This window comes from Giraffa tippelskirchi, chromosome 4 (assembly GCF_054371585.1).
Source record: "Giraffa tippelskirchi isolate mGirTip1 chromosome 4, T2T-mGirTip1v1.2.pri, whole genome shotgun sequence".
NCBI lineage: Eukaryota > Metazoa > Chordata > Mammalia > Artiodactyla > Giraffidae > Giraffa > Giraffa tippelskirchi.
The window spans coordinates 8,452,760-8,479,781 of NC_137278.1; the positions used below are offsets into that span (position 1 = coordinate 8,452,760).

Genomic DNA, 27,022 nt, shown 5'->3' on the forward strand with positions numbered 1-27,022 from the left:
GAATACTGGGAGTGGGTAGCCTATCCCTTCTCCAGCGGATCTTCCCGACCCACAACACTCTAAGAGATGACACCTTGCAATGGCTTTAGCAAGCTTTTATTAGCTGGGGAAACCAAGGAAAAAGCTTGCCGGTTTTCCGCAGCGAGGCAGGGTCCCAGGGGTGGGTCAAAACAGGGCACACTCCTTCCCAATCCAGTGGTCAGACGAGGCCTCCGCGAGCCCCACGACAAACCCCGCATGACACGGTGACGCGGCACCGGGGAATGCGCGGGGACGCCCGGACCAGGCGCCCGCCTGGCCACTTCCGCCCCTCAGAAGGGTGGCGGCCACGTGTCCCGCCCCGGATTGGGCGTTAGCGGCTAGGCGGCCGTGACTGGCAGGGGGGCTGGCTGACGTCAGGGGGCGGGATCCGCGTCCCAAATGGGGGCAGCATGGGGCCGCCTGGCCTCTCGCGCGCCAGACTGGCTGAATCGAGCCATGAGCCGCTGCGTTTTGGAACCCCAGCCGGCGGGGAAGCGGTGGCTGGTGAGTGGAGTGGGGGACAGCCCCGTAGGGACTCCCGGGCCCTAGCTCCAGTTCTGCCACAGTCTCCTGGGCAAAGTTCTCCCCCTTCCTTGTCTTTTCTTATATAGAAATGGGTCAGATGCTCCGATGGGCTCCAGACTCCCAGGAACTCCGCTCCTGCACTGGGGCGCCCTGCCCGCCCACCCCGGGGGGCGCTTCCACTTGGCCCTCTGAAATCTTGGAGTTTCTTGGATTCCTTCTCGTGGCCCTAACCCATTCCGGCCATTTTCCATTTACCTTCCTCTGCTTTGGGGCCCTGGGCGGGGGCGCGCTGTGAAATAGATTATGGGGAGAGTTGTCGGGCCTCAGTTTCCCTGATGTCTCCCGCAGGTGGCAGGCCTGGGAAACCCTGGACTGCCAGGCACGCGGCACAGCGTGGGCATGGCCGTGCTGGGGCAGCTGGCGTGGCGGCTGGGGGTGGCGGAGAGCTGGGCACGCGAGCGGCGCTGTGCTGCGGACCTCGCCCTGGCCTCGCTTGGAGATGCCCAGCTGGTCCTGCTCCGGCCACGGAGGCTCATGAACCTCAACGGGCACAGTGTGGCTCAGGCGGGTAAGTTGAGGGCCCCACGTGTGTGCCGCCCAGGAGGGTGCAGGGAGGGGCCCAGAGGGGGCATTCTGGACTGCAGCAAATCGGTTCACCTAGAGCTCCAGGTACCTGTTGAGCTCCAATTGCTGCCTGGCCTTGGGTGACTGAGAAATTGAGAACCTCAGATATGTGGTGATGGTTTAGTCTCTCGGTCATATCCAACTCTTTGCAACCCTATGGACTGTAGCCCCCAAGGCTCCTCTGTCCATGGGATTCTCCAGGCAGGAATACTGGAGTGGGTTGCCATGCCCTTCTCCAGGGCATTTTTCCCAACCCAGAGACTGAACCCGTGTCTCTTATGTCTCCTGCATTGGCAGGCGGGTTCTTTAACACCAAGTGGGGTTAATTGTGGCCCTTCCTCATGGGAGCCCAGAGTCAGGACAACCTTCCTGGGCGGATCAGTAGTAACCGGGGCCACTGTTTCCCTGGGCCAAGCGGAGCTGTTCGGACTGACTGCTGAGGAAGTTTACCTGGTACATGATGAACTGGACAAGCCACTGGGGAAAGTGGCTCTGAAGTTGGGAGGAAGCGCCAGGTAAGGCCCTGAGCTGGTCAGGGTGGGATAGGGAAGCTGGCCTCTGGGTTGGAGTGGGAGTAGAGGTGCCGACCCCAGGCTCGGCGGGGGATGGGGTGAAGGGTGCTGACCTGAGGAAGCACTAACTGCCCCTCTCCTATCCCTTGAAGGGGCCACAATGGAGTCCGTTCCTGTATGAGTTGCCTCAACTCCAATGTGAGTCTGCCCCTCCATCCCGCACTGAGTCGGGTGGGCTGGCACAGGGGCCCCGACACTCCTTCTCACCAGAGCTCCCTGGGCCCCTCTGGCTCTCCCACAGGCAATGCCACGGCTGTGGGTGGGCATCGGGCGGCCACCCCACCGGGACACAGTGCAGGCCTACGTGCTGGGCCGCTTCTCCCCTGCTGAGCAGGAGCTGCTGCCTCCAGTGCTGGAGCACGCTGTGGACCTGCTCCTGGACCACATCCGCCAGCGGAGCCAGGGGTCTTCGTCAGGCCCCTGAGGCCAGTGGACTCGGCTGCTTGCCCAACTGTCAAGCCTGCACCCATCCACCCATCCACAGAGGTGCCACACCAGCCTGTGGGGTCTTTTTCTTTAATATAACTCTTCTCTGGGCTGCCCCAGGCTGCCTGTGGACTAATGTGGGGACTGCGGCCGGAACAGTCCTTCTCTAGGATAGGAGATTGGTCTTCTCTCCGTGTCCTACTTCGAAAGTAGGGAAACTTCAGGAAGACTAAGCTTTTTGAACCTTTTCTGAGGAGCAGAGGTGTGGATCTGTAAGAATAAAGGTGCTAGCTTAGAAGCTGAAGTCTCCGAGGTGGGGTTCCCATTCCTCCCCTGCCTGTGGAGGAGAGGCCCACAGGGTCCAGCAGACTCCCCTTTCAGGGGATGTGTGGGTGCCTCTAGGTCCACTGAGGCCTTGACACACTTTTCTTCAGCCCATTTTACAGATGTGGAAGTGGAGGCTCAAGAGAGGTCCAGCCACATCTGCAGAGCCACACAGCTGCAGTGTGGCAGAGCTGTGATATGCACCCAAGGGTGGCCCTCATCCAGCTGTCCCTGGGGCCCCCTGGCACCCTCACCTCAGGGCTGCTGCACACCCGTAAGTTGCCCATGCGGGTGGTATGTGAGAGCAGCCTGAGGTCCTCAGGGTTGGGTGGGATGTGGATCCGTCGAGGTACCAGACCCAGGTCCCCAGGCCGGTAGGGTGTGATGCTGGACAGCTGCTGCAGCAGAGACCCTTTCCTGAGTAGCTGGCTGCTGCTGCCCTGGCTGTGGGGAGGGGACTGGTGTCATCCCCTCTACATCTTAGATGAGGAAGCTGAGATTCAGAGCAGCTCCAGGGAGCCAGGCTTCCCGCCCCGGCTCAGCCAAGGACAGCCCTTGGACGTGTCCCATAGCTGCGTCCTCTAGGGTCACGTGGGGTCACACACTCACCCCTCCCTGGGCAGGCCACAGGGCTGGCTGTCCTGGTGCAGGGACTCGGCCATCTTGGGGCTCGAGACCACGGCCGAGCCGAGCATGAGCAGCAACTGCTGCAGCATCTCCTTGTGCTGCAGCTGGAACACAACGTTGAAGTCACTGTCCTCCTTGTTAGGCTGCATCTGTCGAGAAAGGGACAGGTGGGCCCACCAGGTCAGGCCCTTTGTGGCCCCAGCATCCACCACTGGGAAACTCCAACCCCAGTGCCTGTTAATCTCAGTATTCCGTGGCTGTGGTGGAATACCCATTCTCCAGATGGGAAGACTGAAGACTTCCAGGGCCTCAGAGGCCTTCGTCCAGCTCCTTTGAGACCTCAAATGGCTCTTCAAAGTGGAGAATCAGAAAAAGACAGATCTGCCAGGAAACTCTCAGGGGAGAGAGGGGCCCTGGGCCTGACTTGGCCATCTCTGGCAGTCTGCTTATCTCTGCTTATCTTTCTAGTCCTTGATTCGCCACCCCCACCACCACCACTACCACTACTTTTACCCACTTCCAGTTCACCTGCACAATGTCCTGTAGGAAGGAGGTGGCCTGGGCCAGGGCCGTCTCCAGGCTCGCCCTGACCTTCTGCTCTTCGGTCAGTTGCTGCTGGAGCCGCTGCCCCTCGGCCTGCTGCTGCTCCAGCTGCAGGTTCAGCTGGTCTCTTTCGTTCCTGGGCCCGGGACGGGACAGGTCAGCCTCCTCCCCGTCCTAGGACAAGGGGCCCTGTCTTTTCCCTCCGGCCAGCCCCGGGCCTCAGCCTGTGTGACAGACAAAGCCTCCAGGCCCCTGTAGAGGGGGAGTCGCTGGCCTGTGGCCACAGAGGGATGGGTTCCCACCGCTCCACACCTCAGCGCCTGGTTGTCCTGCTGCTGCTGCAGGAGGTCCTGCTCCAGCTGGCCCAGCAGGACTCGCAGCCGCTCGGCCTCAGCCATGCCCTGCTGCTGCTCGCGGCACTTCTCCGTCAGCATGAGGATGACCTGCAGTGTGGGCAGGTGGCCATGCTCTGGGCCCCACTGCAGGCCCTCAGCCAGCCCCGCGTCCCCCAGCAAGGCCGGCCAGGGCCCTGGGAGCCCGGCACCCTCTGGGCTTGCCTCAGGGCCGCTGCACACCCGTTAAGTTGCCCATGCAGGTGGGGGCCCCGGGGCTGGGTTCCCCTTCAACCAGTGATGGGGGCTCCAAGTCAAATACAAACCAGCGATGGGGGCCAGAGCCCTCCCAAGGAAGGCCCCATTGCCTCACAGCTGCCTCTCCCATGCCCTGACCCCGGGTTCACCCTTGCGGGGGCCATATTTACCCCGAGGACAGGGCCCTAGGTTTCCTTCCTGCTCTCCGTGCCAAGCCTCCCTGGGTGAGGGCCGGGAGCGCGCACCTTCTGGTGGCCCCGGTTGTTCCTGGCCATGAGCTTCTGGGAGTTCTCCAGCAGCTCCAGCTGTTTGCACAGGTCGTCCTGGTGGCCCCGGAGCTGCTCGTTCTCCGCCAGCAGCTGCGTGCCCTGTCGTGTAATCTTGGCCAGCTGCAGGGTCACCGCGTTGTTCTCTGTGATGGCTCTCTTGGTCGTGTCCCACATCTGGCTTGTGGCCACCTTGCGGAACTCCGTGGCCACCATGTTCACACGCTGGATGATCTCCTTTCTCAGTCTAGGCAGGATGGGTGGGGGTGGGGGGATGAGGGCAGAGGGGGTCTCCAGGAGGGGCCAGGGCCACCAGCAGGAGCTCTTTATTGTAGATCCTTTGTACTATTTTGAACCATGTCCGTGTATGATGAACCATTAAATATAATTTAAGTCGCAAAAAGTGGCACAAGGAAGTCCAGGGATTCTTGAATGCCTGTGTGAGAACTGGGAACCCATTTCTTTTCTCTCCACCCCCCACCCCCCAAATCAGCCACAGTTTTGAGGAACGGCAAGTCGGGGCATCAAGGAGCTAGCGTGGTTCCCCCCTGCCCAGTTAGAAGCCAGGGTTGTCGGAGGCCTGAAGACGTGGCTGTACTTGGCCTCAGTGAGGGGGGTCCCGCGCCCGGCAGCAGCCTGCCCACCTGTCCTTGTCCAGCACCGACTTCTTCTCCAGGTTGTGCACATAGTCCTTGTATTCGCTCTCCTGCTTCCGCAGCTGATCCTCCAGCGACATGAACTTCTGTGTGAGCTCCTCTTTCTGCAGCCGGAACTCCTCCAGGGCTGCCAGCTTTCCCCCTGCCCCACCACAGGGCACGGGCCTGGTGAGGGGCAGCCTCGGGAGGGCAGGGTCCCTGGGGTGGGGGCAGCAGGGCTTTGCGTGATGACGCCCCCCACCCTTCCCCATCCAGTAGGGCGAATCCCCTGTCCCCATACATAATCCTGCCTGCCTTTATGGTTCAGTCTGGAATGCCCTTTCTTCCCCAAGTCTTACTAAGCCTGGTTCAGGCTTCACCTCCTCCAGGAAGCCCCCCTTGACACTCTGCTCTGCTCTCATGAAAGTGACAGTAACAACAGCCTCTGACGCTGAACACCTCTGGATCAGGCACTCCTGCCGTCAACTGAAAGGCACAGCCACCCTTGCCAGCTGCGTGACCTTGGGCAAGACACTCCACCTTCTTGAAGTGCTTCCTCACCTACCCAGTGGCAGGGGGTGATGGTATTTCCTGCCTCAGGATTGCTGGGACCATTACCACGGAAGATACGTGTGGGAAGCTGCACGTAGCTGTTGTCGCTCAAGGAAGATGTATCATCCCAATTTCCCAGGTGGGAAAACAGGGTCAGAGAGAAGGGCTGGCCCAAGGTCACAAAGACAGTGGGAGAGCTGGAGTTGGAGCCCAGAGAGATCGAGCCTTGGGTTCCCCACCCGCTGTGGTGTGTGCCCATAGGCTCACCGGCCAGTGCCCCTCACCAAGGATGATGTTCTCAGTGGTGAGTTGGTCCTTGGTCTCCTGGAATTCGTGGCGCACCTGGGCTAGCTGTGCCTCGAAGGCATCCTTCTCTATCTCCTTGGCCAGCTGCAGGCTCTGGAGCTGCTCATTGAGGTCAGTGATCTCATCCACCCGCTGGTTGAGCGTGCGCTTGAGGAAGGCCACAATCTCCTTCTTGTTGTTGGCCAGCTGCTCAAACTCCTGGCGAAACAGCTTCTCCTGCATAGCCAACTCATCCCACTTCCGCTGGTACCTGAGGCAAATGTGGGGCAGAGGTCCAGGAGGCCTCCAGGCAGTCAGGCTGCTCCCTGGACCCTCCCATAATGAGACATTGGAGGTTCCAGCCTCATCTCCCCTGGTCAGTTCTTGTGACCGCAGCTGATGCCTGTGCCCAGCACTTTACGTGCATAACATCACTAGGATGTAAGCTCTGTGAGGGTGGAGCCTCTGTTAATATTCACAGCTGTGTCCCCAACACCTAGCGCCTGGTATGTAGTAGGTACTCAGTGTGTTTGTTGAATCCACAACAACCTGTAAGGAAGTAGGGACTATGATGATTATACCCATTTTATAGGTGAAGAAACTGAGGTGCAGAGGGATGAAGCATCTCTAAGTTAGTAAATGGCAAAACCAGAACTTGAACCCAAGTCAGTCTGATACCCCAAAGTTAACGCTCTTAAGCATAATGCTTGCTGCCAGCTCTGTGCCCTGCTTAATACTTTCACACTTCATAACCCCAAACTTCTGCACCTGTGATCTTCCTTACCCTCTTTCACTGAGTGAACTCCTGTGTTGCCGCCTCTGTGGAGCCTTCCTGGCCCTGAGGCAGCATTTGTGGTCCTCTCTTTGGGGCCTTCATGTAGATTGACCCTTGTCCCACTGGGAAGTGTAGACCTGACTCTTTGCATCTCTGTATTTGGGGGGGGCCTGGCAGAGGAAGTTGGCAAATAATAAGTGCCCAGTAACCATCTCTCGAATGCATTTTTCCCAAATACATTCCATCTGGTGTCTCCAGCTTGAGGGAAGCGTGTGAATTTTTAAGAGTTGTCGCGTAAGCAATTTTCTAGTTTCCAATGGAATAATGGGTAGAAGCTATTTGGAAAGATGTTTAACTTCACAACTAACTCAACCAACATCTTCTGAATGGAAGTGCGGTGCAGGGTACAAAGCTGAATGACCCGATCTGTGGAGCAAGGAGGTGGCCTGGCTTAGGGAAGTCAGAGCCCAGGGCTGGCATCCCGGAGCCTCTTCCTTGGGGGGCCTTCCTCTCTCCCTGAGCCTCAGTCTCTCCACCACTTGTAACGGGGATGACTCGAGGGCCTCTCTCTGGGACCGTTTTAAGGACACAATGAGCACCAGTAACAACATTTGTAGCAACATGTAAGGAGACCTGTCTGATAGTCAATCAGTCATGCCCGACTCTTTGCGACCCCATGGACTGTAGCCCGCCAGGCTCCTCTGTCCATGGGATTCTTCAGGCAAGAATACTGGAGTGGGTTTCCATTCCCTTCTCCAGGGGATCTTCCTGACCCAAGGATCGAACCTGGGACTCCTGCACTGCAGGCGGATTCTTTATCATCTGAGCCACCACCAAAGGGGTGTGTCTTTTGAGGGTCATCCTGAGACTGGGCTAGTGCATCATAACTGAGAGGAAACTAGTGTAAGAATAAGAAAAGTGGGCAAGTGCATGTCTCAGGAGAGTCAGAGAACCCCCCTTCACACACCACCACCCACCTCGCACAGCCCTCCTTGTTTACATTTGGGAAAACAGCCCTGGCGTGGACAAGTGGGCTTGGCAGTTTGAAGAGCCAGTGGGGCCCACAGCTCAGGGGATCACGGCACAGGCATTGTGGGGGTGGTGGGGGCAGGTGGGAGGAGGGGCATGTGGTCACCCGTCTGCCAGGGAGCTGCCATCTCCAATTCTTTCCTCTGATTGAACTCTGCCCATAAAACATGTGGTCCCGGGGGACAACTGTGAGGCAGGGGGACGTAGTCCTTGCCTGGAGAGGGGGTGTGCTCTTAACTAGGCACTGGGCCCCTGGAAACTTTGGGAGCCAAGATGGGACCAAGAAATCCATTTTTCTTCAAAATCATGAAGCTTCCCAATGTTATCTATGAGGAAACTGAGGCGGGGTTGGGGTGGGTCTGGACATCCCCTGGGAGGCCAGAGCACAGGGGGCCCCACCGACTGAACCTGCACAGCGGCCAGCTCTGAGTCACTCCCTGACCTGGTAGGACCACCCTGCCCGCCCACCCACCGGGCCAGCCTGTCCTCCAGGTTGCGGATCTGGATGTGGTAGAACTCTCGGACCTCCTCGCTTATAGGCATTTCCACGGGCTTGTTGGCCAGGCTGGGATCCTTCTTGCCACCTTTCTTCTTCTTGAGCTCGGACTCCTTGGCCCCCTTCTTTTTAGGAGCCATGGCTGGTGGCAACCACTACTCCAGGGCCTCTTTAAGAGACCAGGTGGTTGCTAAGGAAGTTCCTCGAATACATAGCAACAAGCTAAAGATGTGAAGCCGGGCTTAAAGGGACATTCCCTCTTCCTGGCGAGGATGAGCTTCAGAGACCAGCCTCCTACTCCAAGGCCAACAACACCACAGAGGCCGTAGGCCTGGATGTCCTAGACGATGGCATCTCAGAGACCAGGAAGCCAGGCTCACTGGACACTCTTTTGGGATCTGGGACACCCTTCCTTCCCTCAAGAGGAAATTGGTGACATGGGAATATTACAGTGGGTCAGAGCCCTAGAAGGGCTTCCCCTGTGGCTCAGATGGTAAAGAATCCGCCTACAAGGCAGGAGACCTAGATTCAATCCCTGGGCTGGGAAGATCCCCTGGAGAAGGAAATGGCAACCCACTGCAGTATTCTTGCCTGAGAATTCCATGGACAGAGAAGCCTGGAGGGCTACAGTCCATGGGGTTGCAAGAGTCGGACACAACTTAGCAAGTGAACCAGACCACAAAGTCCAGCAGCCCCTCTGGCAGCGGGGTCTCCAGATGGGAGTGGCTGCAGTGCACACAGCCCGGCAGACTGCACTGTTATCCCAGGTCAGTGGCCTGTGGGCTCACGGCACTGCCACCTCTAGGAGGCTCTGGAGGGAGGAAGCCCAGCCCCAAGAGAGACAAGGAAGCCAGCTGTCTTTATAGTCCAACTCTCACATCCATACATGACTACTGAAAAAAACATAGCCTTGACCATGGTTTCTGTTTTGTAAATAATTTGTACCTCCAGACACTTTAAATGATTGTTTCTTTCTTAAGAAATCATCTTCACAGATGGTTGTTTTGCTGGAGGGAGGGTCCATTGAGCTCCTTTCCTGTGCCATTCCAGACTCCCACCCAGGCTATCTTATTCAGCTAATAGATATTTACTGAGCACCTACTAAGGAGCTCAAACCAGTCCTTCCTAAAGGAAATCAGTCCTGAATATTCATTGGAAGGACTGATGCTGAAGCTTCAATACTTTGGCCACCTGATGCAAAGAACTGACTCACTAGAAAAGACCCTGATGCTGGGAAAGATTGAAGGCGGGAGGAGAAGGGGACGATAGAGGATGAGATGGTTGGATGGCATCACCAACTAAATGGACATGAATTTGAGTAAACTCCAGGAGTTGGTGATGGGCAGGGAAGCCTGGCGTGCTGCAGTCCATGGGGTCACAAAGAGTTGGACACAACTGAGCAACTGAACTGAACTGAACAAAACAGTAATAGAGTCACAGATGTAGTGAAGGGCAGGGGGATGAATTACCTGGGATGAATTTGGAGATTGGGATTAATATACACACACTCTCCAGGCAAGAATACTGGAGTGGGTTGCCACGCCCTCCTCCAATCCAGAGATCTTTCCAACCCAGGGATTGAACTCACGTCTTTTATGCCTCCTGCATTGGCAGGCAGGTTCTTTACAACTATCACCACCTGGGAAGCCCCATATATAAGACAGATAACTGACAAGGACCTACTGCATGGCACAAGGAACTCTATTCAATACTCTGAAATAATTTATATGAGAAAAGAGTCTAAAAAAGAATGGACAGAGGTGTATGTATAACTGATTCTCTCTGCTGTACACTTCAAACTACTAACAGCAACACTGCAAATCAACTATACTCCAATAAAAAAAATAAAGTGTCTGGAAATTGTTCTAAGGCATGCAGTAAATGCAGAAACATTTAAGAAAAATCTACAAAATCTCTGCAAGTATGAGTCTGGTATTTGAGCAACGATGCACTTCCTTATCAGCTGTGATATTACATATTATGTATATATAATTACATATTATATATATTATATAATATTATTACATATTATATATATATATATACATACACACACACATGCATATTTGCTTTTTGCTTGAGGCCAAGGTGCAAACACAGACGCCACCAGATGACACCGTGTTTGAATGGTGATGAGGGGTTGTGCCAGATACAGGAGTCCGGCTCCTCCTTGCCTGAAACACCTACTGAGACTGATTCTCTTGACCCAAATGTGGCTGAACAGTGAGTAGACATCACCTCCATTTCCTGAGTTATCATTAAGTGCCTGGTATTGTGCCTTCTTTCTTTTTTAAAAGATATTTATTTGGGTTCATGGGGTCTTAGTTGTAGCACACAGTATCTTTCATTTTGGGATCTGAACTCTTAGTTGTGTGTGAGATCTAGTTCCCTGACCAGGGATTGAAGCCAGGCCCCCTGTATGGGAGCTTGAGTCTTAGCCACTGGACCACCAGGGAAGTCCCTGGCCTTGTGCTTTCTCATCAAATGATTAGGAAAGCTCGGAAGCAGGATCAAAGCCTGTCTTTGATTAAGGGAAGGTGCTTGAGAACAGTGCTCAGGGCAGGTGGTCCTTGAACGGCACCAGGCCTTGGGTAGTGGTCAGTGTTGAGCCTTGTCAGAGACTTTCTGGGCGTATCTGTCAGCGGTCCTCCTGATTTCAGCAACTCCATGAAGCCTTTCTTGCCTTGGGCAACTATATTAATCCACTTAGGCTGCCCTGACAGAATGCCATACACCAGATGACTTCAACAACAGAAATCTAATTTGTCAAGTTCTGAAAGTCCAAGGCCAAGGTGTCGGCAGGTTTAGTTTCCCGAGGCCTCCCCTTGGCTTCCAGACAGCTGCTCTCTTCCTATCTCTTCATGTGGTCGGCTCCAACCCTGGGCATGTGCACCCTTGTCTCTCTGGGTCCTAATCTTCTCTTCTTATAAGGACACCAGTCAGATTGGATTAGGGCCCGCCTTATTGGCCTCATTTTAAATAACTTGCTTAATGGTTTTGGGCTTCCCTGGTGGCTCAGATGGTGAAGAATCCACCTGCCGTGCGGGAGACCTCGGTTTGACCCCTGGGTTGGGAAGATCCCTTGGAGGAGGAAATGGCAACCCACTCCAGTATTCTTAACTGGAGAATCCCATGGGGTCACAAAGAGTCAGACATGACTGAGCAACTTTTCACTTTCACTTCACTGGATTTCTGGCACAGGTCTCCTAAAACCCTTGGAATTTCCTGAGAGGCATATCTTCTGTTCTTCATAACAAGCCCCTTGCTACATACCTGAGTTTATGCTGATGAGGTTAAGAGGGGAGGGGCAAGAGCTTCAGGGTGGGGGCTGCTCATCAGAAACACCGGGCAGAGGATTAGAGGGTTAGAACTTTCTGCAGCTCCCATCCCTGACCCTTAACCTGTGGAGAGGGCAGAGGGGCTGCAGACTGAGTTTCAATTACTAGTGGCTGATGATTTAATCAACTCTGCCTATGTAACAACACCTGCATAAAACCTTCTAACCAACAGAGTTGGGGGGGAACTTCTGGGTTAGTGGGCAAAGGGAGGTGCTGGGAGGGTGGTTTGCCTGGAAAGGGCATGGAAGTTCTGGGCTACCCCCTGCCCCCCTAAGTCCATACCTTGCCCTGTGCGTCCCTTCCATTTGGCTGTTCTCTGGTGGTATTCTTTGTAATAAGCCAGTCACAGCAAAGAAAGTGCTTTCCTTCATTCTGTAAGTTGTTCTAATGAACTATCAAACCCAAGGAGGGGGTTGTGAGATCCCTTGAATTGTAATCAGCTGGGCAGGGTAGTGTGGGCACCTCTTTGATGTCTGAAGTGGGGGCAATTTTGTGCCACTGGGCCCTTGATCCGTGGGATCTGCACTCACTGAATAATTAGTGTCAGAACTGACATAACTGTCAGACACCTAGTTGGAGCCAGAGACTTGGAGAAATGGTGTGAAAAGTGATATTGTATTTGGTGTCAGGAAAACATAAAAAGCTCACTCCCCTCACCAGTTCTGTGTAAGGCAAGTTTTACCTGGGTGCACTCCTCTGGGCAGGCATGGCTGGGAAGATGGGGGCTCCCTCTCTCAGCTCCTAGTCTGGGGCTCCAGTTTCTCCTTGGGAGGGGCGGACGGCCACCCTATCTCACCTTCCCCTCCCCCATGTTGCAGGATGTCTATTGCCCATAGGTAGAGCAGAGGGTGTCCCCATACCGGCCCACACAGAGGGTAGCAGTCCCACTCCAGGTGTGGCAGGTTAGGAATACCTGTACCCCGATGGCTCTCACCTCAGCTAGCTCCTAGGATGGAGGTTCCACACCGGGAGGGGCAAGCTGAGAAGAGCAGGGACTGCCACCCCGGGGCCCACTTGTAGAGCAGGTGTCACTCCAGGAAAAGTAGGTCTGTTCCCAGTCTGGGTGCAGTGGCGCATGGCTTCTGCTCTGGGGAAAGGCAGGCTGTAAAGACAGAGCGCTTCACAGCTCTGCCCAAGGGAGCTGACTTTATTTGGATCAGAGCTTTGAAAACTCCTTGTCTAAAGGCATTGTCAAAACCAACGGAGATCTCGGTGGAGAGGGGTTAAGAGAAGGCTGGTAGCCCCGTGATGCAGTCTGGTTTGTTTGCTTTTTAAAAAAAGTTTATTTTTATTTATCTGGCCATGCCAGGTATTAGTGCAGCACACGGGCTCTTTGGTCTTAATTTCAGGATGTGAGTTCTTTAGTTGTGGCATGCGAACTCTTTAGTTGGGGCATGTGGGATCTAGTTTCCTGACCAGGGATTGAACCCCGGGCCCCCTGCATTGGGAGCTCAGAGTCTTAGCCACTGGACCACCAGGGAAATCCCCAGCACCTGGTTTTTACAGGGTCCTTAGCAGCATTACCTCTGGTGCCACTTTTTCCTCCAAGGAGTGTAATTCTGCTGCCTGTAGTTTGGGTTTCTCCCCCCACCCCCCGCCTTGTTTTAGGGATGGACTTAATTGGTTTAATTCTATAATGTATTCTTTTGTGATTGGTATTGGGGGAATTTGCTTGGCTTATGGATGAGGTCACCGTGCTTCATTTGAAATTGATTGAAATATTTCCAGTGTCACCATGAGCCTAACGTAAGGGTCCCCCTCTTCACGCTGGGCCAAACTCATCAGAGTCTCCCCAAGTCACCAGCAGGCTTCATGACCAGCAGGACATACCTTCCAGATCCGAAAGTTCATTGGCAGGCTGAATGCACCGTCACCACAGGCTCAAGGAGGGTGCCACCTGCCGAGATACGGCTCTGCCATCTCCGAGGCCAAGAGACAACCTATATACAGAGATCCAGGATGATGGAAGAACTGCCTGTTCTCAGGCTGTGTCATGCACACTCCATGGATCATCTGCAGGCTCCAGACAGCTCTAAATCCTAATGCAAGTCACAGTAACCTGGATCCAGAAGGCTCCAAGCCATGGCCAGGGGCAGCCGGGCTCCTCTCCACTGGACTGTCAATGAAGCCTTTCTCCTCCTGCTCCCCAAAGAGAAACCGGGTGGTGAGTCACCCTGGACACCATGAATGGGTGCTGATTTATTTCTTTATTAGACTCGAGTGCTTTAGTACAGAACGGTACAGAGATGATATACGTTTGTGCTTCAATACTTTCAAACACTGAGATTCTGATAATTTCAAGGTAAACAAGTTTCAAGACAGACTAGCTTTTTTTAAAATATCCTTTTGATAAATTATTTTTTATATAAATAACAGAGAAAGGAAAACCAACGTGTTGGACAAACAAGGTCCTGAAGCATGAGCATCGTTTGGTCAAGGGCAGGGGACAAAACAAGCAGTTTTAACAGGAAGAAATCAAGGCAGGTCCTTACAGTCTGTCCTAAGGAAATAAGATCTCGTAAGGAAGGGCGGGCAGGGAGACAGACCTGAAAACTAATCTGAGTGCAAAGGGGTAAGATTTCAGAGCCTTGAGAAGAGAACGCCACGATGCATCTAACAGGGCGGGCGGAGGATATATTCTGAAAGGGAAGAGGGGGCGGTGGAGAACTAGCGCACACACACACGTTTGCAACGACAATGCCACGAGACAGTAATATACACACACGGTCTGGGGGGGAGTTCAAGGGCGTGGGGGGGTGGGTGCGGGACATTTTTTGTGACTTCCACTGTCGTTATAGTTCACAGCAGCAGCAGAACAGAGTGTGCTCCTTTCTGGAGAACGAGCCGCTGAGTCCTGAGGAGGAGGAGACATCCTTCCTGCGTTGGCCTCTTTGATTTCTGCATCAACAGCTAAGTTTTATACAGCTACGTCTTTATACAGAGAGTAAAATGATTGTTTTCTTCTTACAAGCATGATGACATATGACCCCACACTACACAAAATAAAGTATTAGGGAGTATATTAAACGGAGGATGATCTGGGGTAGGGTTGGGGTCTGTGTAAACCCAGCGGGCTACTCTTTGTGTAGTTTGAAGCCTCAGGGGCGCAGACAGGAAAGGGACCTCTGAACCAGGAGCCTGCGGGACCCTCCCAGTCCTAGTCCCTTGCTGAGCTGTGAGCTCTGTCCAGGCTGACCTCGCTGAGAAAGAGGAGCTCTGGGGGTGGTGGTGGTGGGTGATGCCTGGGGAAGGTTGGGGTCTGCAGGACCAGGTCTAACTAGAGACCCAGGTCCCCAGTGGAAGCCTGCTCCTCTCTCATCCAGGCATGGTGATAGACTGCAGATAGGACCACAGCGCTGTGGCCCTGGCCAGGGAAGGCGCTGAGATAGGGCACCCAGCCTGATTTCCCATGGCCAACCCCCAGCCTCCACCCCTAGCCCCAGGGGATGTGGGGGTGAGCCCCTTGGGGAGAGAGAGCAGAGGTCGGCTCCAGCTCAAATCTCTTGAGATGTCACCTGAGCTTCACTTCCAAGCTTATGTGGATGAGAGCCGGCACCAAGGGGGAGGAACTGGAGTGAAGAGAAGAGACACCCTCAGTTTGACATACTCCAAGAATGGACAGCTCAGTGATTCCCAATACGAACAGGAGCGACCCCAAACGGGTTCTTAAAAACACCCAAACGTCTGCCTTCCCATATGCAAGCAAATGTGCACACATCACGCTGGGCTATGTACAAGGTCATAAAATCATGACTAATGGGGAGGAGGTGTCCATTCACCCTAAACGGTTCCAGGAACCTGGCGGCAGCACGGCCCTTGCCCCAAACGTCTCCTCCAGGATACACATAGAAGGGACTCTTTAAAAAAAAAAAAAAATCAAAAAAACAGTGCATTCTTTTGTGTCAAAAGAGAAGAAGAGGGCATCACCAAACACGAGAACGCAGCGGGCGACAGTGCCGGCCGGGCGTGCAGAGCTGGGGGAGGCGATGGAGGGAGGAGGGGGTCAGCGAAGGGACCGAGGCGGTCGGGGCTGCGAGCACTTCAGGGAGAGGGTTCGTTTTTGTTTGGACGGGTGGCTTATTTTTTAACTGCTTATTTCTTCATCTGTTTTATTCAGTTTCTTCAGCGTGTCCAGCAGTTTCTGTGGGGTGAGAATGTGCGTGGATCCTGGGGAGGCAGAAAAGACCTGTGAGCTTGCCATCTCTGGTTTCAAACACTTTTCCCCTCCCCTGCCCTTGTCCATTCCCACAGCTGCAGCCGCCCCCTCCCTTCCCCTGGCCTCGGTCTAGTGGACACAGAGAAGGGGGTGGGGGCTGGGGTTTGGGGCCATGTCACAATAGGCCTGGGAGACATTTGGGGGCCGTGGGTGAACAGAAGACCTCCTCTGGCTCAGGCAGGGTCTCCCGGGCTACCGAGGAAGGAGCTCTCCATCTGGGCTCAGTGCTGTCTGCCAGGGGACAGGGCAGCTGTCCTTCTAATTCTCTCCTGAACTCAAGGTGAAGCCAGAGAGAGAAGTGCCAAACCACACGGCGGGGGAGGGGGGTGAAGGGGCAGGGGTTCACAGGGGGGCTGTGTGTGGGAAGAGAGGTCCAGGTCAGGAGGAAGTGGATGGACAGAGCACCCAGGGGAAGCTACTGCGCTCTGGGAACCAGCTGGCTGGGGCTTTGTGGTGGGAGGGACCTCAGGTGTGAAAGGGGGAGGGCCGGGGTACCTGAGGCCTTACCTTGCAGAGACCCGCACATTGTAAGAGGTTAGAAATGCTTGCAAAAATTTAAGCTAATGGAATTAGATACAATTCTACTGCAAAAATAAAAAATAAAAATAAATGAAGTCCTTTTTCGTAAAGAGAGAGATCTAACAAGTGCAGTAAAAAAAGATGCATGGATTGTGTGGTTTGGACATGGACTTACTCAAAAAAGAACAGAAGTGACCGGTGTGTGAGCATGAGGCCTGCACGCATGCAGCAGAAGGCTTCAAAGAAAGAGATCCTGGTGGGCGAGAACTGAACAAAAGAGACCCGTTCTTGAAAATGTGCCTCCCTGGAGATGCGGGCAAGGGCGCAGGCCTTCCTGGGAGGAGGGGACCAGAAACCACAGGAGGCCAGATTTCCACCCTGAGGGCAGGCAGAAAAAGGCTTTGGCGGGCTCCTTGGGAGTGATTCCAAATAGCAGGGTCCTGACGCCTTTGACCGCTACTTGAGCAGCTGATCCCTGACAGCTGTCACTGCAGACCTGGAGCCTTCCTGGTCAGTGTAGATCAGGAGAACACTGGAGAAGCTGTCTCTGGTGTGAGAGGCTTCTCTGCAGCTCAAGCCCCAGCCACTGCTCCATGTGAGGCACCAGTCCCTCCCTGGCTGCTTCCCCGAGGGGCCGAGCGTGATGTCCTGAGCAAGCGTGCAGCCTGCGCCAGCCCCACACCCAAAGCTGACTCTTTCTGCAAACTCAAAGCTCCTTTGGCAAAGGCGACACCAGTTTCAGCAGGGTGTCCCCCTCTCACCCAAAGACACTCATTTCTGTGACCTTATGAATCTTCCTGCTAGCCCTGAAGGTCAAAGGCTGCTCCCCAGATGAGGAAACAGGAATAAATGTTAGCAAATTCTGACCAGGACCACTGGCAGAATGAAAGTCTCCAAGTCTCAGCTCAGTGCAGTTTGGGTGCCTACAGCTGAGAGATGGCTGCTGGGAACCCTGGGCTGGGATTAGCTTGGGGGCTTCCTAGGCTATGTACATGCCAGAAAAACCGTCCTTAACGTCCTCCCCCACAGCCATCCGCTGTGCTGGGGAGGGAAACAGGAGGGCAGACTTGATTTAGAGGGGAATCGAAAGGCCTCTGATCAGACGTCTAGACCATCGTGCTCCCTAACCTTGCTTCCATGCAGATTCAGGACTGGGGGGAGGCCAAAAAGAGGTAAAGGAATTCATTCTTTAGAACTGGATATTATCTGATCGTCTGATGCTCCCAATCTTTCATTGAAAGCAGAAAACGTCCAGGGCCAAGTGAAAATGTTAGTCATTCTGTCATGTCCTACTCTTTGCGACCCCATGGACTGTAGCCCTCCAGGCTCCTCTGTCCATGGGATTCTCCAGGCAAGAATACTGGAGTGGGCTGCCATTCCCTTCTCCAAGGGGATCTTCCTGACCCAGGGATCAAACCCGGGTCTCCTGCATTAGCAGGCAGATTCCTTACCACCTGAGCCAGGACCAAGAATATCAGGTAACCAGTGAGGCCTCTAGGGCTCCTCAGACAGGCATGCTTCTGGTCCCTTTAAAGTCCCTAACTACCTGGTCCCTTTAAAGGATGCAGACCACCTGGTGTTGATCTGAAATCACCTGAGACCCAATTCCTGCCACGCAATCAGCGATATCGCTTTAATACCCTGGTCAAGCTTCTCAGCACCACAAACACTGCAAACATTCTCACTTGAACTCATCACAGGTGGCCGACCATGCAGGCCCTCTAGAACCGCTCTGAGGGTCCCCCTTACTCTACATAACTGAAAAACGGAAATGTGAACAGTGATCTTCAAAACAAAGTCATCCAAAGACTGTCAAAGCTTGGGACCAGACACAATGAGCTCTGCCAGGACAAAATCCTTCTTCCTCACTGACAGCATCTGAAAACTAGAAGAATTCTGACAGATCAGCTGATCCAGCTGGTCCTGGAATTGCCCGAATCAATCCTACAGACTCAGACTATCGAGGGCAATGTCAGGGAATGGTAGGTTTAAACTGCACATTTAAGAGCAGCCCAGGTGAGTGAGATGATCTGCCAGGTGTGGGAAGACAGTGGCCTTGCCCACTGGCATCCTACAGATGGGAAAAAGATGCTCAGGGTGGTGGGGCATGTTGGTGGCACAGCCAGGCCTAGAAGCCATGCCTCTGCTTTCGATTCTGGGGGACCTGTGGCCTCCTGCTATGGGAGGAGATGTGGAAGAGAATGCTGAAACAGCAGCTGGGCACTGGGTCAGCTCTGAATTCAGATTCAAATCTGAGTCCCACTGAAAAAAATGGAACTTATCTGACCTGATCTAAAATAAAGCAAAGTATTCAACATAAAAACAAAACAAAAAAACTTCTTCCCCCTGTAAGTGCTGTGTAACAGGTCTAAGTCGGCTTTGCAGCCCCTTTCATTAGCTTCTGACCGTCTTCTGGACATTCGCTAATGGTCAATACTTTTAACATAAACCACCCACAGCACCAAAGTGCAGAGCTGATCAAAAGATTTAATTTCTTAGTTGGGAGGAATGATGGATTGATTAGTGGGGACTGAGCCGAGACTTGGTAGCATCTGTACACTTAGTTATCCATGCCTGCCCCCTTCAGCCAGGGCCAGGGGGAGCAGGCCTCAGCTCCAGGACAGAGAGGGGCCAGGAAGAGAGGGAGGGGCCAGAAGGAGGAGGGGCCAGGAGGAGAGGGAAGGGCTAGAAGGAGGAGGGGCCAGGAGGAGGAGGGGCCAGAGGAGAGGGAGGGGCCAGGAGGACAGAGCACAACACTGCCATCCACACATAGTGCCCACGAGGACACTCGTTCACTGCCAAGTGGGGAAAATCCATCTCTAAAAGCTAAGTTTCTGCTCACACTGATGTGTGGGTGACCACCCTGCCTCTCCAACATCATGTACTGTTCTAGGCTTTGGTCAACTGGACAATTATAACAGAAGTGGGCAAGTTGAACATTCATCTGCTTTCTAACTTCCCTGGGATGAGGACTCCGTGCCTCGCTTTTTCTTAACTGAACTCTAAAATACAACGCTGCCCAACAAAGCATCTCAGAAGCCAAGAACAGACAGTCTGTAGTGCTCTCTCTGCTCTAATGGCAGCCAAGACACTCTCTGTTGATTGAATGTAAAACAGAGAAAGCAAAGGAGAGGTGTCTCCGATTTTAAGGAATCCCAGGAGGAATCCGAGCAGGAGCCCTTGGGGTCTGGGTTTGTGATTCTTTCTGACTCTGCAAGGGTCTGCCAGGGCTGTGGCTAAGTCCTTTGAGAAGTCTGGAAATACAGCAAATGCTGTCCACCTACTTGCCATCTGCATGAGAACCAGGTCTCTCTGATTACCATCCTACCAAGGTGCTTCTTAAGGATGACTTTTTTTTAACACTTGTTTTTATTCATCACCCACTGGCCTCGCTTTCTAGGTGAAGGCAGCCTGGGCAGGATGGCAGGTAGCCCAGGGCCACAGCCAGCCCCACTGTCCTGGCTCACAGCCCCTTGCTGCTCCTCACCTCCCTACTGCCCCGGGGCAGCTACCTCTGGCCAAGGCAAAGAAAGAGGAGATGAACAACACTGCCTCCAGGGCCAACCTTTACAGCAGGTCCTTCACAGATGGAGCTCATTCTTTTTAAAACAAACAAGCACATTTCTGACATTACCCAGCCAGGGTTCCGATGTCCACTCCCCAGAGAATGGAGGGAGGGCTTGCCAGAGAGTGGGGAAAGGCTGCCTGGTTTGAGCCTCCAACTGAATGACAGCATCACAGATGGTCAGAGCCCGAGGAGCTCTGCAATCCAGCCTCTGTGTTCTGTAGCCCAGTGGGATCAACCTCCCCCAGTCACACAGGTGCTTGTGGCCAAGCTGGGGCTAAAGTCCTGGTCTGTCTGCTACTCACTCACAGGTGACCCACAGGGCCACATCTCAGCATGGGCGTGGGGTTGGGGGAGGGGACATTTCCAGGGTCCACGGTCAATGGAGTAGAGGAGGGCATGCACACAAGATGTGGCCTCATCACAGAGTGTGTAGTGAAGCTAAGAAATAACTCATGCTGCAGTGAGGTTTTCGGGGCCAGTCTGCCGTCTGAACAGGTCGGGGAGATTCCCAGCACAATGGAAGAGTGGAAAAGAGAGAGAAAAGAACTAGGGCAAGAATAAAACCTGGATAACCTACCAAACCCACAACAGGTTCCCAGGTAACTGAGATAAAGGCATGAGCTCATGGGAGAGGAGACGCTCTTCAAAACAGCACATAGTGTTGAGAACATATTTCTACCCAAAGGCCCTCAATCTGACTAGGAGACTCCAACTGGAGAGAGGGGTATGCTTCTCAACTCTTGGAAGGATCCACAGGAGAATTAAAAGCAGTTACTGAAAGAGCAAATGACTATTAAGTGCCGCTTTCCCTAGACGAACAGGAGACACCAGCTCTTTCCACTGGTGGCTGGAGTTCACCACGAACTAGGTGGCTTACGACCCCATCACCCCTTAGAAATTGTTCCTTGGGATAAGTGCCTGTGCTGGGAAAAACGTATTGACACATTTAACTACCACAGATTGAGGGTCTATTCTGACGCCCTGTGCCAAGCCTTCCTCATGATCAGGAATTCATCCCATGGCCAGCAGGCTTAGGTGCCGTGCCTGCAGCATCCCTCCACGTCCAGCCCCCTCTGGAGGGCTGTGCATAGCGGTTGTGATCATTTAAAGCTCAGGGGGCTACAGCTGTCTGAGCGGCAAGTGACCCGTGGCATGAGCGAGCTGGCAAGCCGGAGCCCAGTGGCGCTCGGGCAGGGTGGGTGAGGGCTGCGTCAGGACACATTTTCAATCGGTGTGAAGAACTGCAAGCATTTTCTCGTTAAAAGAAAATCAAATAAATAATAAACTGAAAAGGGAAAAAAAATGAAAAGAAAAAGAGTGACGGAATAAATCAAAGAAAACCCTTCAGAGTGGAAGAGTTTCTTTTCTGTAATAAGCTGCTTTTACTTTGTTTCTTTGGCTCTCACTCCATTGTTGGAGCCTGATCCTCAAAAGATACCCTAGAGGACTCCCGGAAGTCGGGGTGTCTCAGGTCCATGAGAAATTTGGTGGGAGTAAGAATATGAGTAGAACCTGCGGGAGAACAGAGGCCGGCTGACTGCTTGAACACAGGTACGTTACAGGAGCATGCCAACTTAGGCCTACGTTTATGCAGCCAATGAGGTGCGAGGGAGCCAGCCGCATGCGCACACGCGAGGTGCACACGCGGCGCACGCGCACACGGGCCGCGAGGACGGCGGGCGGGCATGCATTCACAGAGCGGGCGGGGCCGCATAGCGGGCGTCGGTGGTCTGCACCAGGCCTCTCCACCCATCTGCACGGGCGACCATGTCTCCCCGGGTCTCCACCTCCCGACAGTACCCTCAGGTCAGGCCAGCGTGGAAGAGGGGGTTACAACGAAGCCTGGCTGGGACAGCGTCGGCCCAGGAGAGCTGTGTTTGAGCACAGAGAATTAGCCAACACGCTCATGCAACACGTATGCAAGCCAAGAACACAGAGAGCTCCGCCACGGGGGGCCTATGTAACCAAAAAAGGAGAAAACACAGGGAGAAATGGTGGCCAGAGAGGCTTCTGGGAGTAGGGAGGGGCGGGGGCGGGGATGTGCGATCTCCCCCACTGAATGGTGGGATCTGGAAGCTGAGAGTTGTGAAGACAGTGCCAGGTCCATCTTGATACACCCAGGAAGGGCCACGTGGACTGGTTCCCCTCAAAGTGGAGGTATAAAAGTGACACCTCTTACTGAGCTAAGGGGCAAGGGCAAGGCCCAGCCAGGAGAGGAGGTGCTAGTAACCCCTGGTCAGTCAATGTCAAGAGGCACCCTGGGCAGAGGCAACCCAGTTTGTTAAGGGCACGAGAAGAAGGCATCTGGAGAAAGCAAAGATTTTTCTCAACGTTTCCTCTTCCGGGCGGAGAAACTGGGGAGGCTACTGTAGACGTGAAAAAGGGGACAAGCTTCTGCTGCCTTAAGTCAGCTCTTAGGAGCTGCTTCCTTTCTTCTGGAAAACCAGCAGGGAATATGATACCAGAAGGGGTATGGTAGACCCTGAAGTGGTAGGAACTGGCTGGGGCAGCCCTCGGCAGAGCCCAGAAGTTGGGCCAATACCTTTTGAGCAGTATCTGCTTGCACACCTGATCTGTGTGTCTCTAACTGACAGGTACAGGGGCCAATGCTTATTGACCTGTTAACTGAGCATCTTTTGGACATGAGGCTCAAGGCCAGGAAACATGTGCCCCTCCACCCCAGACCCAGTTTAGGCTGTAAGTGGGTGCTCTTAACCCCATTTTGGTGGGTGAGGAAATCGCAGCATGGAGAGGGAGGCACTTTTGAGGGGACCCGAGTGGCAGTGATAGAGCAGGAACGTTGAGTCTGTCAAGGCCTGGGACCAGGCACTTCCCACCAGGTGGGGCTGCCGCTCATCAGGAAACACAGAGCAGACCTGAGGAAGGGCCCCTTCACCCCTCCGTGGCTTCCATCCACAAACGTGTCTAGAGGCAAAGTGTTTCGGGGGCAGTAGAGAACTGGAGACAGGATGAAACACCAAAGCGTGGAATGGAGTCACAGTGCAGAGAAGCAGCCCTTCCCTCTAGAAAACACTCCCCACTCACCTATGAGCACTTCCCACTTGCCGTTGGCTTGGGTCACCTCGTAAGCACAGCGCATCTCGTTCAGGCTCACGCCCCCCAGAATGAAGATAATAAGGCGTGGACCACTGCGGTACTCCCCGGGGGCCTTGTTCTTATGCCAGTGCCCATAGCGGGCGCTGGGGGGGAGGGGGGGAGAGAAGGATGTTAATCATGTGTATCTGCAGACAGAGGAGCCTGGCAGGCTGCAGTCCATGGGGTCGCAAAGAGTCGGACACGACTGAGCAGCTAACGCTTTCATTCCATGATGTAGGACTCATTCTCTACACCAGTGACTAAAAACAGAGCAGATGCTTAGCAGGTGCTGTCTGAACTGGACTGCAGTGCAAAATTATCAAGTGCTTTGGCTGCCGGGAGAAGAATCACCACGAGCACCTGTGCTGTGACCCTGTCATTCTCTTAGAAACATGCAGGCAACAGACAGGTTCAGGTTGGCTTTAAACCTGGATGCTCAGTGGTTCCACCCACTGGATGATGGTCCTGGTGCCTCTCCAGAGTTGTAGAGTTCTGGGACACTCTGCTGGAAGGAGCAGTGACGGCAGAGTCCCGGGCCTGTCTGCAGCTGGCACACTGATTCACCAGGTAGATGTACACCAGAGGCCTCATGGGGCCACCCCAGCACCGAGGAGCTAACCCGAGTGAGATCCCAAGAGCTTGTGGCTTAACTGAAGTGGTGGGTTGAGGAGAGTGCAGGGAGAAGGAGGGTCTGCCTTGCACTGCATGGAGAGGAGCTCAGTGCCATGGGGACAGGCACAGGGAAGGGCCATCTAGCACCACCTGGGTGTCACTGGGGAAAGCTTCCTGGAGGAGGTGATGCCGAGCTGCCTCCTGAAAGATGGGCATCTCAGCGGCTGGACAGTTCCCCAGTGCCTCCTCCTCTGCCCTGGCTTTCAATGGGCCTTCACCTTGTCCTTGGAAACAGTGAGAAATGGGCTGCTTCCAGGTTAAGAAAAATGAGGAAAACAAAACATAAAACAGAATGAGGAGAGCAAGGCTCCTCCGCACAGTGGAACCTTCACCCTTCTTCCTGACTTACAGCAGCATTGAAGTCACTTTCCACATCTTGAAGGCCCTGGGGGCCCATCTGGACCAGCCCCAAGGATCACAGTCATTTTTTTTTGCCTGTGAGATCATTTGTCTGCCTTAGTCGGCAGTCTGGCTGTGATACCACGTGGGATTTTGTATTCCACTCCAGTGTTGGCAATAAACATTTGGCCTCCACTGGCATCGGGGCGGGGGAATGTGCCATGCAGGCCTGAGGGTCATGACAGAAGAGGGGTGAAGAGAGAAGACGGGCAGGGCAAGTATGTGTAGAGGGACGGGGGTGTGTGTTCGAGAAAGTCTGACCCGGGAACCTGGGCCACACAGAAGAGGGCAGCAGAGAGTCGAGGTGACCTGTGTTCATAGTGTGAGAGTCCCAGGGACTGGCCGGTGGACACATGGCCCACAGAGCCCAGCAGGAAAGACTTCTGGATGAAGACAGCAAGGTGGTGAATAAGAGGAGGAGTTTTCAAAAACATACACGAGGCATCATGGGCAGCCAAGAAAACAGAGGGCTGGAAGACCGGGAGACGGAAGCATGGACTGCTTTCTGCTCACATCTCCAACCTGAGAAATGTCTGAGCATCAGCAGGTACACGGACAGGAAGTGGGGTGGGGGCTGTAATTTTTCTGTTATTTTCTGTAACACCTTTATGGACAGGTAATTCATATATCATACAGTTCAGTTGTTTAAATTGTAGAATTCTCTGGTGTTTAGGATAGTCACAGAATTGTGAGCCATCACCACAATCAATTTTAGACCATTTTTAGACCATTTCATCACCCCCCCAAAAGAAATCCTGTACCTAGTAGCAGTAACCCCTATCTCCCAACACTCACCCCTGTTCCCAGCAACCACTAATCTACTTCTCTCTTGAGACTTGCCCATTCTAAACATCTCATGTAAACAGAATGACAGAATATGTGGGCTTTAGTGATTGGCTTCTTTCACCTAGTATTTTCAAGTTCATTCATGTTGTAGCATGGATCAGTATTTCATTCCTATCTTTGGCTGAATGATACCCCATTGTATGAATGTACCATATTTTGTTTATCCATTCATCAGCTGATGGACATCTGGGTCATTCCCACTTTTGAGCTATTCTGAATAGTACTGCTTGGAAGGTTGGTGTACTGTCATTTGGAATGGGGTGGTTAGGGAAGATAGGAGAAAGTAGTAATGGATTAAGGACCTGGAAGAGATAGCAGCCATGCAGATGTATCTGGGGACAGATCATTTTAGGCAGGGGGGAGAAGCAAATGCAGAGGTTCCTGAGGCAGAATTGAGCCTGGCATGTTCCGGGGAGGGCAAGGAGGCTGATGTGGCTGAAGTGGAGGAGGAGTAAGAGAGGAGTAAGGAGTGAGTCGAGATGGAACAGGAAGCCATGAGGCGGAGGGCCTCCCGGGCCACTGCAAGGACTTGGCCTACACCCTGGCTATGACGAGAAGCTGCGGGAGGGTTCCCACAGACCACGCAGCATCACAGCAGGACTACCGTGTAGCTGCCGTCCAACCGGACGCCGTCCTGCTCGCCCCTCCTGCCCTTACTCAGGGGTTCTCACTCACCTGACAGCAGTGGTGCTGAAGGAGGCGGAGGAGCGGGTGGAGATATATGGGTAGTGCTTGGTATCAAGTTTGTCTTCGATAGTGTCCTGGAAAGAAGAGAGATGGCTCTGAAAAGGGCTGATGGAACCAAGGTAAGACGATTCCAAGGGCAAGTCATTTAGCCAAAACCATGGCCAGCTTTGCAAGAACCGGAGCTCCTCTGCCTGCTGCGGGGTGACTCCTGCCCTGCTGGGCATGGAACAGACGCCCTGGGACCAGCGGATACAAGGAAATATTGAGTTTATAGGTCTGTTCTTGAAGAGAAGTTATTTTTTTAAAACCCTGCATTAATTTTTCTTGCTTCTCTTTCAGTTTACTCTCTTTTCCCCCTTGTATATTCCATGTGAGGTTAGAAATGTCCCCTCCTGTTCAGTAGACTCCTGACCCTTGCACCTGTCTAGTAGCCACTACACACAGATTTCCAAGGGCGTAATTGTCTGGTGGGTGGATTCGGCTCCCCACCCCCTGCTGCTGAGAAGTCTACACTCCTAACAGCTACTGTGTGAAGCCCACACACATCTCTTTGGGGGACTGGGCGGGGAGAGGAAAAAGGAACAGAGAACAAAGGAGGGAATGATACAGAGGGGTTGATGTACTCTGCCAGGCAAAAAGATGTTACTGGTTTCTAGATGTCTCATGTTCACCCATCCTTTCCGTTTGTGGGATTTAAAAATAGGAAGCTGACGCACTCTATATATTTAAAATATAGCTATTTCAGCGTACAATTCAGTGGGAACACCTGGACTGCTATGAATTCACAAAGGGATCCTGGGCAAGTCTCCTCGTTCTCTGGACCTCAGTCCTGTCCAAGGGCAGCAGCTGGACAGACCATCTCCAGGTCCCAACCCAGAGCTCCCGTGGGGCAGGATTCTACACCGTTTCCTTGACCTTGAACTACAAGGGGGAAGGGAGGGAGGGACACCTGGGCTACCTTCCATTCACAGATACGAAATACCTGGTATGTACAAGGCACGGTGCCAGAGGACATGGCAGGAGAGGGCGCAGGGCCAAGGTCTAAAACGATGACCCAACACAGCGAGTGGCACACAAACACTCAAAGAGCAGCTCTGACACCCACTGCAGGAAGCTAGGGAGACCTCTGTGGTGCTGGGCGCGCAGATATGTGGCGCTCAGTGTGCGGGGACAGTGAGACCGGACGGGGACTTTGCAGAAAGGCAGGATTCAGGAAGTAGAGAGCGAGAACATGCAGGCAGGGGATGAGTCTGAATAGAAAGGTGCTTGCCAGGGTCTCTGGCTGACATGATGGGAGCAGTAAGGGGGCTGGGGTCACTTTCTGAATGCCCTCCCTGCTGCTGTGCCCTCAGTGCGGAGCTCACTACTCATACGACCTTCAGGCACTGCAA

At 53.6% G+C, this 27,022-nt stretch overlaps 3 protein-coding genes across 9 annotated transcripts in view; 1 reads left to right on the forward strand and 2 right to left on the reverse strand.

Annotated features, from left to right (window-relative positions):
* Positions 1-413: 413 nt before the first annotated feature.
* PTRH1 (peptidyl-tRNA hydrolase 1 homolog) lies at positions 414-2,466 on the forward strand. Of its 3 annotated transcripts, none has more exons than XM_081587134.1 (5): positions 414-525; positions 895-1,114; positions 1,586-1,685; positions 1,835-1,880; positions 1,984-2,466. In XM_081587134.1, the coding sequence occupies exons 1-5, from the start codon at positions 421-423 to the stop codon at positions 2,164-2,166; spliced, it is 654 nt and encodes a 217-aa protein (XP_081443260.1). In that variant the 5' UTR covers positions 414-420; the 3' UTR covers positions 2,167-2,466. The 3 variants fall into 3 exon arrangements, with proteins under 3 accessions (XP_081443260.1, XP_081443261.1, XP_081443259.1); XM_081587135.1 differs by having other exon boundaries at positions 2,077-2,281; XM_081587133.1 differs by lacking the exon at positions 1,835-1,880.
* Positions 2,245-8,471, reverse strand: CFAP157 (cilia and flagella associated protein 157). Of its 3 annotated transcripts, none has more exons than XM_081587129.1 (9): positions 8,320-8,471; positions 5,990-6,261; positions 5,163-5,316; positions 4,498-4,765; positions 3,975-4,105; positions 3,648-3,798; positions 3,102-3,268; positions 2,747-2,936; positions 2,245-2,438 (listed from the first exon to the last, which is right to left on the reverse strand). In XM_081587129.1, exons 2-9 carry the CDS (start codon positions 6,231-6,233, stop codon positions 2,367-2,369), a joined length of 1,377 nt encoding a protein of 458 aa, XP_081443255.1. In that variant the 5' UTR covers positions 6,234-6,261; positions 8,320-8,471; the 3' UTR covers positions 2,245-2,366. The 3 variants fall into 3 exon arrangements, with proteins under 3 accessions (XP_081443255.1, XP_081443254.1, XP_081443253.1); XM_081587128.1 differs by having other exon boundaries at positions 8,267-8,471; XM_081587127.1 differs by lacking the exon at positions 2,245-2,438 and having other exon boundaries at positions 2,524-2,936; positions 8,267-8,471.
* A 5,345-nt stretch (positions 8,472-13,816) lies between these two features.
* Positions 13,817-27,022, reverse strand: part of STXBP1 (syntaxin binding protein 1) — a 67,435-nt gene continuing 54,229 nt past the window's right edge. For 2 of the 3 annotated variants that reach the window (XM_081587191.1, XM_081587190.1), the window contains 3 exons: positions 25,620-25,705; positions 22,977-23,131; positions 13,817-15,795 (listed from right to left, as the gene is read on the reverse strand). In XM_081587191.1, the coding sequence (XP_081443317.1) occupies positions 15,713-15,795; positions 22,977-23,131; positions 25,620-25,705 (324 nt within the window). In that variant the 3' untranslated portion in view covers positions 13,817-15,712. The remainder of the gene's footprint in view (positions 15,796-22,976; positions 23,132-25,619; positions 25,706-27,022) is intronic. The other variant, XM_081587192.1, reaches the window with a different exon arrangement.